This window comes from Cheilinus undulatus, linkage group 5 (assembly GCF_018320785.1).
Source record: "Cheilinus undulatus linkage group 5, ASM1832078v1, whole genome shotgun sequence".
In the NCBI taxonomy this organism is placed as follows: Eukaryota; Metazoa; Chordata; class Actinopteri; order Labriformes; family Labridae; genus Cheilinus; species Cheilinus undulatus.
Window position 1 is genome coordinate 25714587 of NC_054869.1, and position 14829 is coordinate 25729415.

A 14829-nucleotide genomic window follows, 5' to 3' on the forward strand; every position below is an offset into this window, starting at 1 on the left:
ACTTCTGGACCCACCAATTGCAGTCTGTATCGTGTCTATGGTGCTCAATATAGCAGTGATATTACTATGATATTCACCCTTGGCTTTTAATAAGGTTATAATATCCTTCTAAAATAATGTTGCCCTTTAATCACAACCGTTGATGTGCGTTGAAGATATACTGTCCATTTAATTTGTCATTTACAGGCTTGATTGATCTGAAACTGAATTAACCTGCACACACATATGTCAGTCAAGCCAAGTAAAATTATAGGCAGGGAGTTTACTGAGGTGAAACACATGGGCACACAATTAAAATCCCTAGAGCCAAATAGATGGACAATGAAAAGTTACCAATTAAAAAGCAGACATTTACACAGCCCTGGTACACTGCTTAAGATAAATAACTGTTACACTTCCCTGGCCAATGTCCTGGTTCTTCTTGCTATATGGCATCAGCATTGCAACACTGACTTTAATTGCCATCAAGGTAATAATTTGAGATTACAGTGCAGTAATGAGTATGAGTGCTATCTCCCAGTCACCCAGTAATATGCTGTAGAGGTCAGCCTTCTGCATAAGACATGGTGCTCTTTGTATAGAAACTGCTAATGTTAAATTGGTAAATAAGAAAATGTGGCAGCCAAAAACAGACTCTTAAAATCACAATATTTCCCGCACATGATACTCCATCGTGCATCATGCAAAATGTTCATGCAACGCGGGCTCAGACCACATGGGGGAGCTACTGGCTTTGATATTATCAGAGAGAGCCTGGGAAGGTGATCAGTTTCAAAATATTTTAACAGTCGATAAACCCCGTTTTTAGAAGATGGCTCTTACAAAAGAGATATTTTGATAACGGCAAACTGGGAAAACTGTAGGGGCCATACATTTATCGCTCGCATGCTTAAATCAAAAAATATGTTAAAACTAGTATTTAAACTACAACCGATAAGCGCAACGGCTCCTATAATGCACTTTTGAACTATTTAGGCCTATTATCTATTTACGATATTTCAATCTTGCATTTCAACAACTTTTTAAATGTTGGAAATGTTAAAATAGAATCAAGTAAACCGTCCACGGGCTCAGGACGTTTCCATCTTGCCTGGCCAATCCCGTGATGACTTCACAGAAATCATATTTCTCAGTGTCTTTTAAAAACATCGCTAAACATGTCGATAAAGTAATACAGCCGTGACATGTGCTCTTAAAGGTATCTATTTCTAACAAATAACCAACAAGTTAATATTTCACAGTGAAACTTTTTTCGCCGTGTTGCATTTCATAGAAGAATGAAACAGGAAGACAACTGTCGACCCCAGGCCCCCTGAATGCAACATTGCCTAGCAACAGGTTAGTTTAGGTCCTTCGCCAGCAGTAAGGGTAAACTTTTGGCAACTTTCTCTGACGAAATGCCGAAGAAGAAAGATAAGAAGAGCGTCGACAAACAAGATGAGAAGAGGCAAGCACCGAGAAAGGGGGCTCTCGAGCCCCCCAGAGATAAAACGGTTCCTGACGATAGAGAAAAGGACTTATATTTGATCCAAATACAATATTTGAACGAGCAGTTGGAGGGGTGAGTCTACTGTGTTGGGATGTGATGTGGAATCATTCTTTCTTTTTGTGCTACTGTGTTGCGAGCAGGGCTGGATAAAGTACAGTTATTTTGGTTAAAATGTACTTGATGAGAAGTTAAAGCACTGATTCCAAAATGTACTCAAAAAACTACTCAATTACAGAAATCTGGCTTAATGTAATCAGTTACTTTCCACCCCTGATACAGATACATCATGAAAACAGGTACATGAGTGCTTTTTTTCATGGGGGAGCACAGTTTTGACTTTCTCGTAATGCAACCAGAGTTTTACCCATTTTATAGCATGTAGTCCTTTTTTATTTAAAAATGAAACACTCAGCAGTAAATGCATTACAGCTCACCACAGTAAATATAGTTTTTTGACAAACAATAAAAGCAAGCCTTATGATTTGTTTTACTTTTTAAAAGATAAAAATACTTTATAGATAAGTATCAAAATTGGGTTTAAGATACATAGCAGCTGTACATAAAGAACTTTTCAGAAAAAGTATAGACATACAATAACACCAATAATTCCAGCCTACTTACATTAATATTTCAGTAATATTGACTCATATAATCCAAAGTGACCAATGAAACATGATGATGTAAACAATGATAATTAATGGACTTTTCACTGGTTAAGGTATTAATTTGAAATATAAATGTATCTTACATGCCCATTTCAAATAAGGGCATTTATCACCAGGTGCACTTACCTTTAGTGGTAGTGCACTTCAGAACGACTCCAGCCAAACTTAATTTGGTTGCACCTACGCTTCTGATGATAAAGGGCAGATGGACATAGACCAAAGTATCCTACTAATGCAAAAACTGCTGCATGCTAAAAATGTTACAATTAAGGAGCATTTTAGCCACCAAAGTCATGTGAAAAGCTGCAATAGGACAAACAGAATCCAATGAGCTATACATGTACAGAAGGAGATACACATCACTCTGGTTTGGGAGGTGTGAGTGTGTTTTCTTGAAATCATTATAGATTTTTTCCCTGACTCCAAAGCCTGCACAACTCTCTTTCTCATCCAGATATCAGGTGAAATGTGATCAACTAGAGAGAGAGAAGAACGACTTCAGCTCTCAGTGCATCTTGTTGAAGAAGGAGAAGAAAGACATAGTTGAGTATCTGAAACACTCCCTGCTGGAAAAGGAGGAGGAGGTGGATGAGCTAACAGAGCGCATGGAGAGTCAGCAACATGCTGCAGATCGGGACAGAGACAACCTCCAGCAGCAAAACAGTCAGCTGAGGAAAGAGCTCCAAGACAAGATCAGAGAGCTCACTGCAGAAAACAAGACACTTGGTGAGAGTGACTTTAGCATTTCTTACAGTGAGCGGCAAATTGAAACCTTCTAACCCCTGATCTATAGGCAAGTTTAATAGATAGATGGATGGGAACTTATGGTCACTTGAGTTTAAAATTAATTACAAAAACTGTCACAGACTTGCAACAAGGACTGTCTGGTCTTGAAATATGACAGCAGTGTATTGTGTTACACTTTCCTAGACCTGTACTGTACGTAAGCTCATATTATCAACCCCCTCACTGCAGAAACAAGAATTTCTCCTCTTTCCTCTCGCAGTTTCAAGGCTGGATAGTCTAGATGAGTTTGAGAAGCAGAGGGAGCAGCTGAAGTCCAACATGGAGTCTCTGGAGAAGCAGCTGACCAGCCAGGAGGAGGATCATAAAGATGACATTCACAGCCTGGAGATGAAAGCACTAATGGAGAAGAAAAGGTTTAATCAGCCACATTATCAACAGCATTACATTACTATATATTTTAAAAATTAGGTAAAAATTTGGCAGAAAGATGTAGTGATTTGCTCCTGACCAGTTGATACTATGCTGCTCTTAGAGGGTAATATTCAACGATTACAGGAAAGATGGCTGATGTTGCAGACCTGGGTCATGCTCAGCCAATCTCATTATCTATAGGGAACTAGAAGGTTTCTCATTTTTACACATAACTGTGTTAAAAGCTATTCCACATTGTAATGAATTGGCAGGACCAACTGCTCAGCATTGATGCCCTGCCACAGACACCACTTGAAAAATGCATTTTATGCTCGAAAAGGGTTTAATAACATTTATGTAGTTGTATCTCAAGGCATATGTATATTACAGATATTCCAGATCAATGGCATGCCAAAATCTGATAATACTAGATCACTGTCTGACTCATAGTGTAAAATTCCAAGTAGTCTTTTGAAGGGAAGTATGAAAAAACAGAATTGAGTTCTGTGAAACAATAAACTTAACTTGACTGAATTATGATTGATATGTACGTTTTAATCAATTATCCACTGTCTCCTACTCTCGTTTCCTGAATCAAGGCTAGAGGAGGAGATGGAGAAGCATGTTGCAGCCATGGCTGCAGATGTGCAACACCAAGTAGAGCAAAAGGTCCCAGAGACGACCAGGTTGGTCCTTAAGGAGAACACAGAGTTTAAGGCTCAGATCTCTCAGCTGTCTGTGCACATGCAGGTCCTGATGGTGGAGAACTCTGCTCTGCAGGAACGTAAGAACCGTCTGAGAGCGGATGTTGAAAACCTGGATCAAATGGTCAAGGAGACGTGCCGCCAGAACTGTATCCTCAAGAGAGTAAGAGAGAGACGTTCTGGATAATCATGCATAAAGACGTATTTGTTTCTGTAGCCACTGTGTAATATTAGATTTATTATGATCCCTCCACCACTACAACCAAAAATCTGTGTCAATCAGGTGGTGGAGCAGCTCACAGAAAAATGTCAGCAGTTGCAGGCAGAGCTGAAAGAGCGCAGCCATGAACTGGAGCAGATTCAGACTGAACACACAGGAGTCCAGGCTGAGATGAAGACACTCAGGTATAAGCTCTCTGTTTCTGTTCTTCGCACCACTAACTTACATTCAGTCAAACACATTTATTTTACAGATGGACAGCAATTTCTCAGTGTGCTTTACAGCTACGACTGTATTAGACAGGAACAGGCCACACTGACAGAGCAGTGCAGTAAAAACAGAGACGAGATGAGCCAACTGAAAGATGAGCTGCAGGAGGAGAGAAGGAAGAGGAGCAGGATGAAGGGCACCATAGAGGAGGCAGCTGTCATGCTCAAAGAAGCCCTGACGGTAAAACGAAAGTCCTGAACCATAACACCTCATTTCTTGAACATCAGGACATAAACATATCAAATCGGATAATTTCAAGTAACATTCCTTATCAATGTTATGTGTCTCCAAAAGTAGGGCTGGTTAACTAAGGGGAGAAAAACTAGTAGAATTTCTGCATTCAAACAATGCCAAAGTTGTTCAAGAAGTTAATGGGCCTGGCTGACCCTTAAATTAAGCTTATACAGGCAGCTATTAAATAACACTTTTAATTCAGCTAGATCATTTCTAAACTAAGCTGGTTGTCTGTTGCTCTCATAAATGGAAGATGTAGAAGTGTTAAAGATATCTATTAATATTAAACTACTGCTTTAACTTCATTTCAGACTCAGGAAATGTTTTCCAACATTCAACAACCTCACCGTGTGCTCTGCCCCCTGCAGGATTCCTCCACTGAGCAGGACCCTGAGGTGGACTCTGAGGTCCAGTGGAAGCAGCTGATGCAGAAGTTGCTACTGGTTTTGGAAAGTCCGAAACTCAACAAGCTCACTGCTAAGAGCAACCAGCTGAATGGGCAGCAGACATCTGACCATACAGGGACCAGGTATTTAAAATCACTCTACCTAGAAAGAGTCTGTAGCAGTTTATTTGAATTGAGTGTAACTGATTCTTCTTTATGCATTGTGCATCAAATTGTGGACCAGATTTTTTTTTGTTCTGCAGAGCAGGGACCCTGAATCCAGCTTTGAGAGCTCAGTTTGAGTTGGCTCAGTATAGGTTGGTTAATCTTGGCATTGCACCCCGACCCTCACTGAAGCATAAACACATGATGCCCACCAGCGCTGACGTTGTTTTGCCCAGGTTTGTTTAGGCCTCAAGTACTTGTTTAGTAGAGTCTATAATACACTATATAGACAAAAGTATCCGGCTGCCAAATGCCAAAAGGGACTGTAATGACGTTGTTTTCAAATACATGTACTTTAATATGGAGTTGCCCCCCTTTTGCAGCTATAACAGCTTCCACTCTTCTTGGAAGGCTTTCCACATAATTTTGTAGTGTTTTTGTTGGAATTTGTGCCCATTCATTCTGTAGAGCATTTATGAGGTTAGGCACTGATGTTGGACAAGAAGGACTGTTGCTCTATCTTTGTTCCAGTTCATCCCAAATGTGCTCAGTGTGGTTGAGGTCAGGGTTCTGTGCAGGCCTGTCAAATTCTTCCACACTGAAATCATCAAGCCGTGTCTTCATAGTCCTTGCTTTGAGCACAAGGGCACAGACATATTGGAAGAAAAAAGGGCCTTCCTCAAACTGTTACCACACAGTTGGAAGCATAGCATTGTCCAAAATGTCTTGTTATGCTAAAGACTGCCTTTTACTGGATATAAGGGGCCTAGCCCAAACCCTAAGAAACAGCTTCATACCATTATCCCTCCTCCACCAAACTTCATAGTAGGCACAACGCAGTCAGGCAGGTTCTACCGGCATCTGCCAAACCCAGACTCTCCAGTCTGACTGCCAAACAGAGGCGCGTGAATCGTCATTCCATAGTTTCCACTGCTCCACAGTCCAGTGTTGATGTGCTTTACACAACTTGCTTGGCATTGGACTTGGTGACATGAGGCTTGCATGTAGCTGCTCTGCCATGGCAATCCATTCCATGAAGCTCTCGCTACACAGTTTTTGAGCTTACACTAATACCAGTGGAAGTTCGGAACTCTTCAGTTTAGGAATTAGCTGTGTTGGCGACTTTTACCCACCATAAGCCTTAGCCGTTGTTGACCCCGCTCTCTGATTTTATGTTGTCTTCCGCTTCAGTGACTAAGTTGTTGTTGTTCCTAAACACTTCCACGTTCTAATACTATCACTTACAGTTGATTGCGAAACATCTATCAGGGATGAAATTTTGCAATCATCTCATTGCAAAGGTGGCATCCATCACAGTACCACTCTTGAAGTTACTGAACTCTTCAGAAACAACCCATTTTGTATCACAAATGTTTGCAAAAGAGACTGCATGGCTAGGTGCTTAATTTTATACACCTGTGGCGACAGGTCTGATTGAAACACCTTGATTCTATAATAAACAAGTGTGGCCAGACTTTTTTGACCGAATAGTGTATGTGTGGGATCTCTCGTATCATTGACAGAGTTTTATTCCATTAAGTTGTCCTGTCCTTACATGGAACTTACATATGCATTTTTTACTTTTAAGTCAAGTAATGTTTGAGCTTTACTTGTTTTTATTGTTACACACGCCGATGAAATCGGCAGGGGGTTATGTAAAGGGTTCCGTATCTTTGTTTGTTTCTTTTTGTATGTGTACAAGATAACTCGAGAACGGAAAGTCAGATCTTCACCAAACTGTCAGGGAATATTGGGATAGTGACAGGGAAGAATCGATTACATTTTAGTGATGATCCGCACACCCATACGGTTTTTCTCAGACTTCCGACTTTTGAACACCATAGTTAACAATGGGACCGTGAGTTCCTCACGGTGGCACTGCTTAGGCATGGGTCTGCCGCCTCAGACGGCCATTCTAGTTTATCTATGTTTTAGTCCTTTTTCAGAGTTTGATTCTTTTTAGAAAGTACTAAACCAAATTAAGCTCCTTGTAGTGTCCTTTTTAAATGAAATTTGAAACCTCTTTAACAAAAATCTAGCCTATATAAAATGTTAAAGACTACAGTAAAAAAAAAAAATCTTGATTCCAGAAAATTTTCAGTTTTTCCAGGAAGTCCATTTTATTAAAGTAATCCCTTTTTGTGTTTTAATATACTCTAATATACCTTATTTGACAATTGCACTTTGCTTTTTTTATCCCACCAGGAAGCTCCCAGGACAGAAAAAAGCTGGCTCCTTTGACCCACTTCATCCAGCTGACAGGCTTCTGACCTCCAAAAATACATTCACAAAAATCAAATAACACCACCTGAACTACTTTTATCATGTTTTTTCTTAAAGTTAGACTACCTGCATTCACCTTGTCTTTTTCAGAGAAAGTGCCAACATTTATATTTACACAGTGCTGTCTTTATTTGATGAACTTGCTTTTCTTTAAAACTGATTTCAGTATTTCTGTATAACTTCAAACATATAATATCAAATGTTTTTATGTACATTTAGGGCTCTAATCTAGGAAATTCTGTTACTGTTGCATTGGAAAAAACTAGGGGAGATACCAAAGAACCAGAATATGGACTCTGTTAAACTCTGTGAAAACTCTCAAAATCTTGAAATGAAGATGTCTGCCCAGTATTTTAAATCTGCAAAATAATCCAACTAATAAACAAGATGTACAAACAATTATATTAACTGCCTCTTTTCATCTGCTAAACAAGTGTGTAAAAAAAATCTAGAAACCCACAATAGATGGAATAATTTAGATAAGCACAGAAATCAATAAAGATGCTGTTGCATATTCTTTTATTGATGTTTATTGTTATATGGCAAAGTCTCAGGCACTTCAATTCTCATTGGAGGATGAAAGTCAGCACCTTGATGAACACTAGAGTAGGACAGACGGTTTATCTTACACATGAGAGACAGAAACGGGACACAAAGACAAAAAAGAGAAAAACTAAACTCTACTGACCAGCGTATGTACAATGAAATACATAAATCTGCATTAAAAACAATACTTTGATAAATATATAACTTCATGGGTTGTTATGTAGTAAGAGGAAATATTCAAAATACTGTGATTCTTCTTTTTAAATAGATACAAAGGATTTATATAAAAGTACAATTTCTCCAGTCTAGGTCACCACATCTACTCTTTGATGTATTCATCCACATGAGCTAAACATGTGCTGAGGAGATGTGCACATGTGATACTGAGGTGAGCGATATAATTACAGGAAATACTTCCTCTAACATGTGGGTGGATTATCTCCATCTGTCTACTCTGATAAGCTTAGAATAAAAAATAAATCAAAATAATGATGTTTTGGTGCTCATGAATGATCAACATTGAGCTTCAGGAATTAAAAAAAAGTTGTCAATTTGTAATGGAAACAAGAAAATAAAAACAAAAATGAAAAAAAAAAAAAAAAAGTGAAAAAAGGCGGTATGTAGTTGAACTTGAGTCCTTGTCAGTGTGTAGAAAAATTTCTGATGGGACTCAAGGCACCGGCTGGTTACATTCACGTTAAAGGGCACTTTGGGCTTCGGTGCGTATTTGTCAATTTAAAATTGTTTCCAGAAATCTCATTGGTTGGTTGTTTTGGATTCAGTCCCTCTTCCAGCTCGGGGTAAGGCTTCGTACAACATAAACCAATAGCAGCACAGGGTTTGTTGGGGGAGGCAGGGCCTCTAATCGAACATACTCCTCCGTGTGGGGCTCGGTGATGTCTTCCTGCCGAGTCGAGGGGTCCCCTAGAAAACAGAAAGACTCTCTTTAACAAAACTTGTACACCCTAAACACGGTGAAAGGTCTTTACAATTTTTACCCAAAATCTGTTTTGAATAATTACTGTATATCATTTTAAAGTAAAAGACACAATTTCTAGTTCTTGATGCAACATTGAAGTCCCCTTTAAATGTCTTATTTTTGCACCAACAGAGAAAGAAGATAGCGGTAAGCATTCGCTTGATAAGTCTACCTGAAAAAACAGATTAAAGGCAGAAAATCCAGAAGAGAATAGTCTTCTGTAAAATGGGCCCAACAGTTACTTTTGAAGACGACAAATCTGTGCTCAAAATGTGTGCGCTCATTCATATCAACATTTTAATGGAAAGAAAAAGGACCTACTATTAGTCTCCTTTCGTGGAGAACAAGTGAGCCCTATCTTCTTTCTGAATCGTTCCTGATAAAAGGTACCCTATCCTAAGTATAAACAGAAATAAAACGTAGAGGTTTGTTTAAAACAGACAGAGTTATCAGGAAATACCGGTGACTGGGCTTTGGAGAAGTTGACGTGTGCATAAAGCAGTACAGCGATGTCCTTATGTCCTGCTTCCAGAGCAATGGACAGGGCGTTACTCTCATCCTGAAGGAAAAACACCAAGAGAGACAAAACAGAATGAGTAAAAAAGATCAAGAAAACCCAAGCGATGTTTTAGTGTTAAAAAGAACATGATGATAAAATGCAGTGTTTGAATTGCATTCAGGTGAATGTGTGTCCCTCTGTGTTTTACTCACACTGTCACTCAGCGTGGCATCACAGCCCGGCTGAGCCAGTAGCAGTTTAACAATCTCCACATGGCCGTGTTCGCTGGCACACATCAGTGCAGTGGAGCCCTCATCATCCTGGATGTTGACATCGGCACCATGACCCAGCAGAGCCCGAACCATGTCCATCCTGCCATGACTGACCGCCAGCATCAGCCCCGTCTGGCCAGCCTGAAACCATGACCACAACACGGTGGTGGGACATGATTTACATGGAGTAAAATAAAGCAAAAACAATCACACCAATCTAAAGACCAATCAGAAAAATCTGAAGATCTTTGACTGCATAAGAACAGACTGCTTAATTTCTTATATGTTTGTTCATGAATATCATTTTGTCTTTTACTTAGTGCTCTGAATAGTTTGGGCAGGATTGTCCAAAAGTACAAAAAGTTGAGGTTTGGGCTTTAAGGCTTACGCACATGCAGTTTTTAGTTCAATCTTAGTCTTTATTGTACAGCATTTTAACAGCAGCTATTTCAGTGCTTTGAAAAGTAGTTCCTGGGACTTTAATTTCCATTAACACACAAACAGAGACACAACAGAAATGGTTTGTTGAATGGAAACTAGGGGGTCTTCACCTCCTGAAAATAGCACCCTCCTGTTTCCTTAAAAAGTCCGCCATTCAACAGAAAAAACTTGCCTCCAAGTCTGTGTAAAAAAGAAGCCACTGTAGTAACCTTCCTTTACCACTTGGTGTCACCATAGTACAACTTCTTCCCACAAAAAAACTTAATGTATTTCTAAACCCAAAAAAGCGTACAAATATAGACCATTTTTAATAACCCTTTACATGAGTGTACTTAACTCAATTGGGGAATCGATTTCACTTTAAATCTTAGAAACAAAGAGTGTTTGCTTGATTTGACCCCCCTGAGTGTTCACTGGACTCTGAAAGCATGTGTTTGAGAGCCAGTGCCCTGATTCTGCCTTCTGGCCTCTGACCCCTGGAAGCTCACTGACCTGGCTGGCTCGAGCGTTTACGTCTCCTTTACTAAAGAGCTCCTCCACAATGTGCATGTCCTTTGGCGTCTCCACGGCAGCCAACGCTGCCAGCATGATGGGCGTGTATCCTGCCTTATTCTGCTGGTTCACATTGCACACATCTGAAACACAAACAGATGCATGTTTAACGCTCTCTATGGGTGGTCTCGAAGAGAATCAAACACATATAAACTGTGACTTTGGTCTGTGATTGACTTGTCACTGCTCCACCGTCAGTCAAGCACACAGAGATGTACAAGTAGTGTGTGACGGGCTTCAGTCAATCACCTCAGCCCCTTTACACTTTCTGTTAGCCATCTAAAGGGAGAAGACACCAGAGCCTGTTTGAGGGAGGCGGGTATGAGGGTGGCTGTGCTGCCACAGAGGGGCGGAGAGGTCTAAGGAACCAGGACGGAGTGAGGACAAAGGACACAAAGAGGACAGGGGGGTGGAGGTGCTGTCACAGGGCACAAGGACACAAAAGGCTGATGGGACAAAAGGCTTTTATAGCAGCGAGTGACCAGGACCTCATCACCGTCTATTGAGCTTTTAGAGAGGTCGCTGCATGGCTCAATGACTCTGATACTTTACTGAAGGAGAAACACTGATACCACACTGTAAAGTCCACTCCAAATATCGTCACTCTAAATGTGTCAAATATTTTGCAGGGGGTTTCATTTTAGAAAGGTAAATATTACATTAAAAGGTACATAAAATGAGGTGTAAGTGCTACATTATAAAATAGGGAATTAGGTAAAGGTCTGCTGTAAGGATTCTTTTACTTATAAACTGTTCTGTTCTATTATTTTTTTCTCCATTGATTTATCTGACTCGATTGTTGAAATCAATGACAACAGTGAAAGTAATCATAACCTACTTTCCAACTGACACCTAAACAACGTTCCTTTTCTATTTACCAACTCTCACTCACAACTTCTGAATTATGACAAATACATAATACATGAACTAAATGATCGAACACAATAAGAGGAAATGCAGCAATTCATCTAACTTGAGAGACTGATATTTATCTTTCTTAATTTTCAATCAACAAACTAAATTTTTTTTTCCTTCTTCCAACCCTATTTTTCTCAAATAATGATCAACTTTTGGTCCTTCTGATTACCAATACCAAAAACATCCCATTTGTTAATCTATTAAAATGCTTTGTGTTTGACAACCACACAAAAAAAACAGGACCATTATGGTCAAATTGTCATATTGATACTACAGAACATAATGTATTTATATCAGTTATAAGGCTCTCAGAGGAAGCTATTTTCCTGCAGTTTGACGGTTCTTGGACTGACATAGACACATTCCTTTTTGCTTTTTTAATTTTTGTAAAAAGACCTTTGTTTTTTTCTGTTGTTTTTTGGTAAATTGAATTGGATTTTCTTTGATTATCCTTCTGTTTTTGTCTTTTTTCTCTGTTTATGTATTCAAATGATAAAAATGTTCATAAACAAAGTTTATGTAAAAAAATAAAAAGCTTTATGGTCTTTGTGTCTACAATCTACTGTTAAAAGAAGAGACTTTTGTCTGTGACTTCCAAGTAAATCTAAACAGCAACAAAAACTTACAGGTGTTACATTTACTTCTTCACTGCCAAGAGTAACTGGCACTGATTTTGTCAGCATTACTTCAGAGAAACTGAGTGGCAATATTACTTTAAGTATCTGACCTTCTATTGGCTTTCTGCAACATTGTTTTATCTTAAAGAGGAAGATAACAAAGAGGAAAAATTTAGAAAATGAAGCTCTTGCTGCAGTTTAAGCAAAACAAAGATGTTGTGAGAGTTAGTTTTTATGTTCACGGCTGGATTTTGAACATCTTGAGAACACTAGGAATCTTTATATTTTTCAAGACAAGGGAAAGAGATAATTGACTAAACATTTTTAAAGATGAACAATGTTTAAAAACAGATGTATTGCTGTCATTATTTAAGAACTCACCTGCATCAAGCAGCTTCTTCACAACCTGGAAGTTGGAGTGCGACACGCTGTAGTGCAGCGCTGTGTTACCATTTCCATCTGCCATATTCACAATATGGCGCAGTACGGCTGGGGAGACAGCCCCAAATCCTCCCAGGTAGTCTTCTACCATGGCTGCAGACGCCGCCTTCTGACTGGACACACGGAACCACTCGTGCTGCACCGTGTTCAGACATGCTCTCTGACAGGAGAGGAGAGTTATTATACAGTCTGTGTAATGTTCTGTATTTATAGTGCACAGTTAAAATCTGAATTTTAAATGCAAATCTGTGCTTTAACAAAAACTAAATATTTAATATTTAATGCCACTTTGTGTTGAATGACAAGATTGTAGTTTATTATTAAACACCAATGATCCACAGGACTGAACACTGCTGCAAAATTCTATTTGGGTCATATTAATCAGATTTATGAAGTATCAAGTAGATTGACCAGGAGAATCATTTTACATTTCTAAGAAAACCTAAATTAAATAGAGAGAGTTACATTTCAAATACACAAGTCTGCAGCAAAAAGAAGTGAATCCTACTTTAAAAATTAAAAATTAGCAAGAAAAACCTTACCACATCTTTACTGCTCACAGCTTTCGGGTCACTGAGGTGATTCTTGAGAACACTGCATGCTGCTAACATCTTCTCACTCAGTTCATACCTTTGAAAGTATGAGAAAGAAACTAAACATCAGTCTCTTTCTTCTTTTATTTAGACTGTAAACTAATCCATAGTTACTCCATATCATAAAATGTGGATGCATAAAATTTAACCTCAAAGAAGTACCACCATCATTATTGAATAGTGCAAAAAGGCTCATGCCTTGATGTAGTTTAAGAAAGAAAAAAAATCATGGCATCTGTATCTGTTGTTTCCATTTTTTGTGTTGGTTAGCTGTGAAGAGTGAAAACAGTGTATGCAGGTACTGACTCAGTAGCGCACCTCTCTCTCTTCTCCTGCTTCCCTGAACTTTCCTCTTCATCCTTCTTATCCACATCCTCGTCTCCCTCAGGCTGGAACTCCTCCCTGCTGCTCCCTCCCTCCACGTTCTTGTATTCCCTCTTTCCTTGGTGCTCCTCCTTCTCCTCATCCTCTTCTTCCTCGTCTGACCCAGAGGAGCTGCTGTCCTCCGAGCTGGAGTCGTCACTCGATGTAGTCTCATAGCTAAAAAGAAAAAAAGGAAATGATAAGGGACAGCCAGAGGGGGGAGACAGAGCACACAGACACTCCAGACTCTGCTGTTAGTAAAAAAAAAAAAAAAAAAAAGAAACAATATTTACTTGTTTTAAGAGGTCCTTTTTTAAAGGGAAAGAAATACAAAACTCTTGTAAATGCAAAACAACAGCACCTTTAACTTACTAAATTTACAAACTAAAACATTCAGACAGTAAAAACTTCAAACAGGTGTCTGAACATGGACAGGGAGAGATATGGCACCTAAATGTTTATGGTGTTGCTGCAAATAACAGGGTAGATGAGTTTATTTTTTGTCTTACCCTCCATTCACCCCAACAAACTGCAGGTTCTTCTTAGTGCCGTTGGATTCAGCTCGGCCATCTTTCTTCTTCATGATGGATTTCAGCGTGCTCTGGCTGCACGGCTGCCCTGAAGGAGAGAAGAAGAGACATGGTGGGAAAAGTTTGGACAGGAAAATAAACTTCAGCATGAAAGGAAAGTTTATCTGAAAACAACGGGTATGAATAAAACACTGACAAAGTTTAATGAACTTCTTTTCAGTTTTAAATATGTTGATCATGTTGATAATTCTTTTTAAGATGAGACTAATCAAAGATAAGCTGTTGCCAAAGTTTACTCTTTATGTTTAATAATCATTGTTTCATTCTCTGTTAGATGCACCGCAGTTTTTACAATACATTTTAAGGGGTAATTGTCATAAAGAGAATTTAGAGATACGTTGAGTGATGCTAAAACTTTGGGAAAATTTGCCAACAAGATTTTTGAAACTGAAAATTATTGGGGCACAGATGCCTAGTGGTTAGATCGTGCCCTATTTCCAACTCC

General features: G+C 39.1%; 2 protein-coding genes across 6 annotated transcripts in view; one reads left to right on the forward strand and one right to left on the reverse strand.

The window, feature by feature from the left end:
- Positions 1-1397: 1397 nt before the first annotated feature.
- On the forward strand, positions 1398-7654 carry cfap157 (cilia and flagella associated protein 157). The gene is made up of 8 exons (XM_041788600.1): positions 1398-1561; positions 2609-2880; positions 3161-3314; positions 3912-4179; positions 4300-4421; positions 4536-4686; positions 5109-5269; positions 7496-7654. The coding sequence occupies exons 1-8, from the start codon at positions 1398-1400 to the stop codon at positions 7590-7592; spliced, it is 1389 nt and encodes a 462-aa protein (XP_041644534.1). The 3' UTR covers positions 7593-7654.
- Positions 7655-8075: 421 nt separating this feature from the next.
- kank1a (KN motif and ankyrin repeat domains 1a) overlaps positions 8076-14829 on the reverse strand; it is a 76750-nt gene continuing 69996 nt past the window's right edge. For 4 of the 5 annotated variants that reach the window (XM_041787183.1, XM_041787184.1, XM_041787185.1 and 1 more), the window contains 8 exons: positions 14304-14412; positions 13738-13971; positions 13381-13468; positions 12779-12998; positions 10803-10945; positions 9810-10010; positions 9559-9657; positions 8076-9043 (listed from right to left, as the gene is read on the reverse strand). In XM_041787183.1, the coding sequence (XP_041643117.1) occupies positions 8981-9043; positions 9559-9657; positions 9810-10010; positions 10803-10945; positions 12779-12998; positions 13381-13468; positions 13738-13971; positions 14304-14412 (1157 nt within the window). In that variant the 3' untranslated portion in view covers positions 8076-8980. The remainder of the gene's footprint in view (positions 9044-9558; positions 9658-9809; positions 10011-10802; positions 10946-12778; positions 12999-13380; positions 13469-13737; positions 13972-14303; positions 14413-14829) is intronic. The other variant, XM_041787187.1, reaches the window with a different exon arrangement.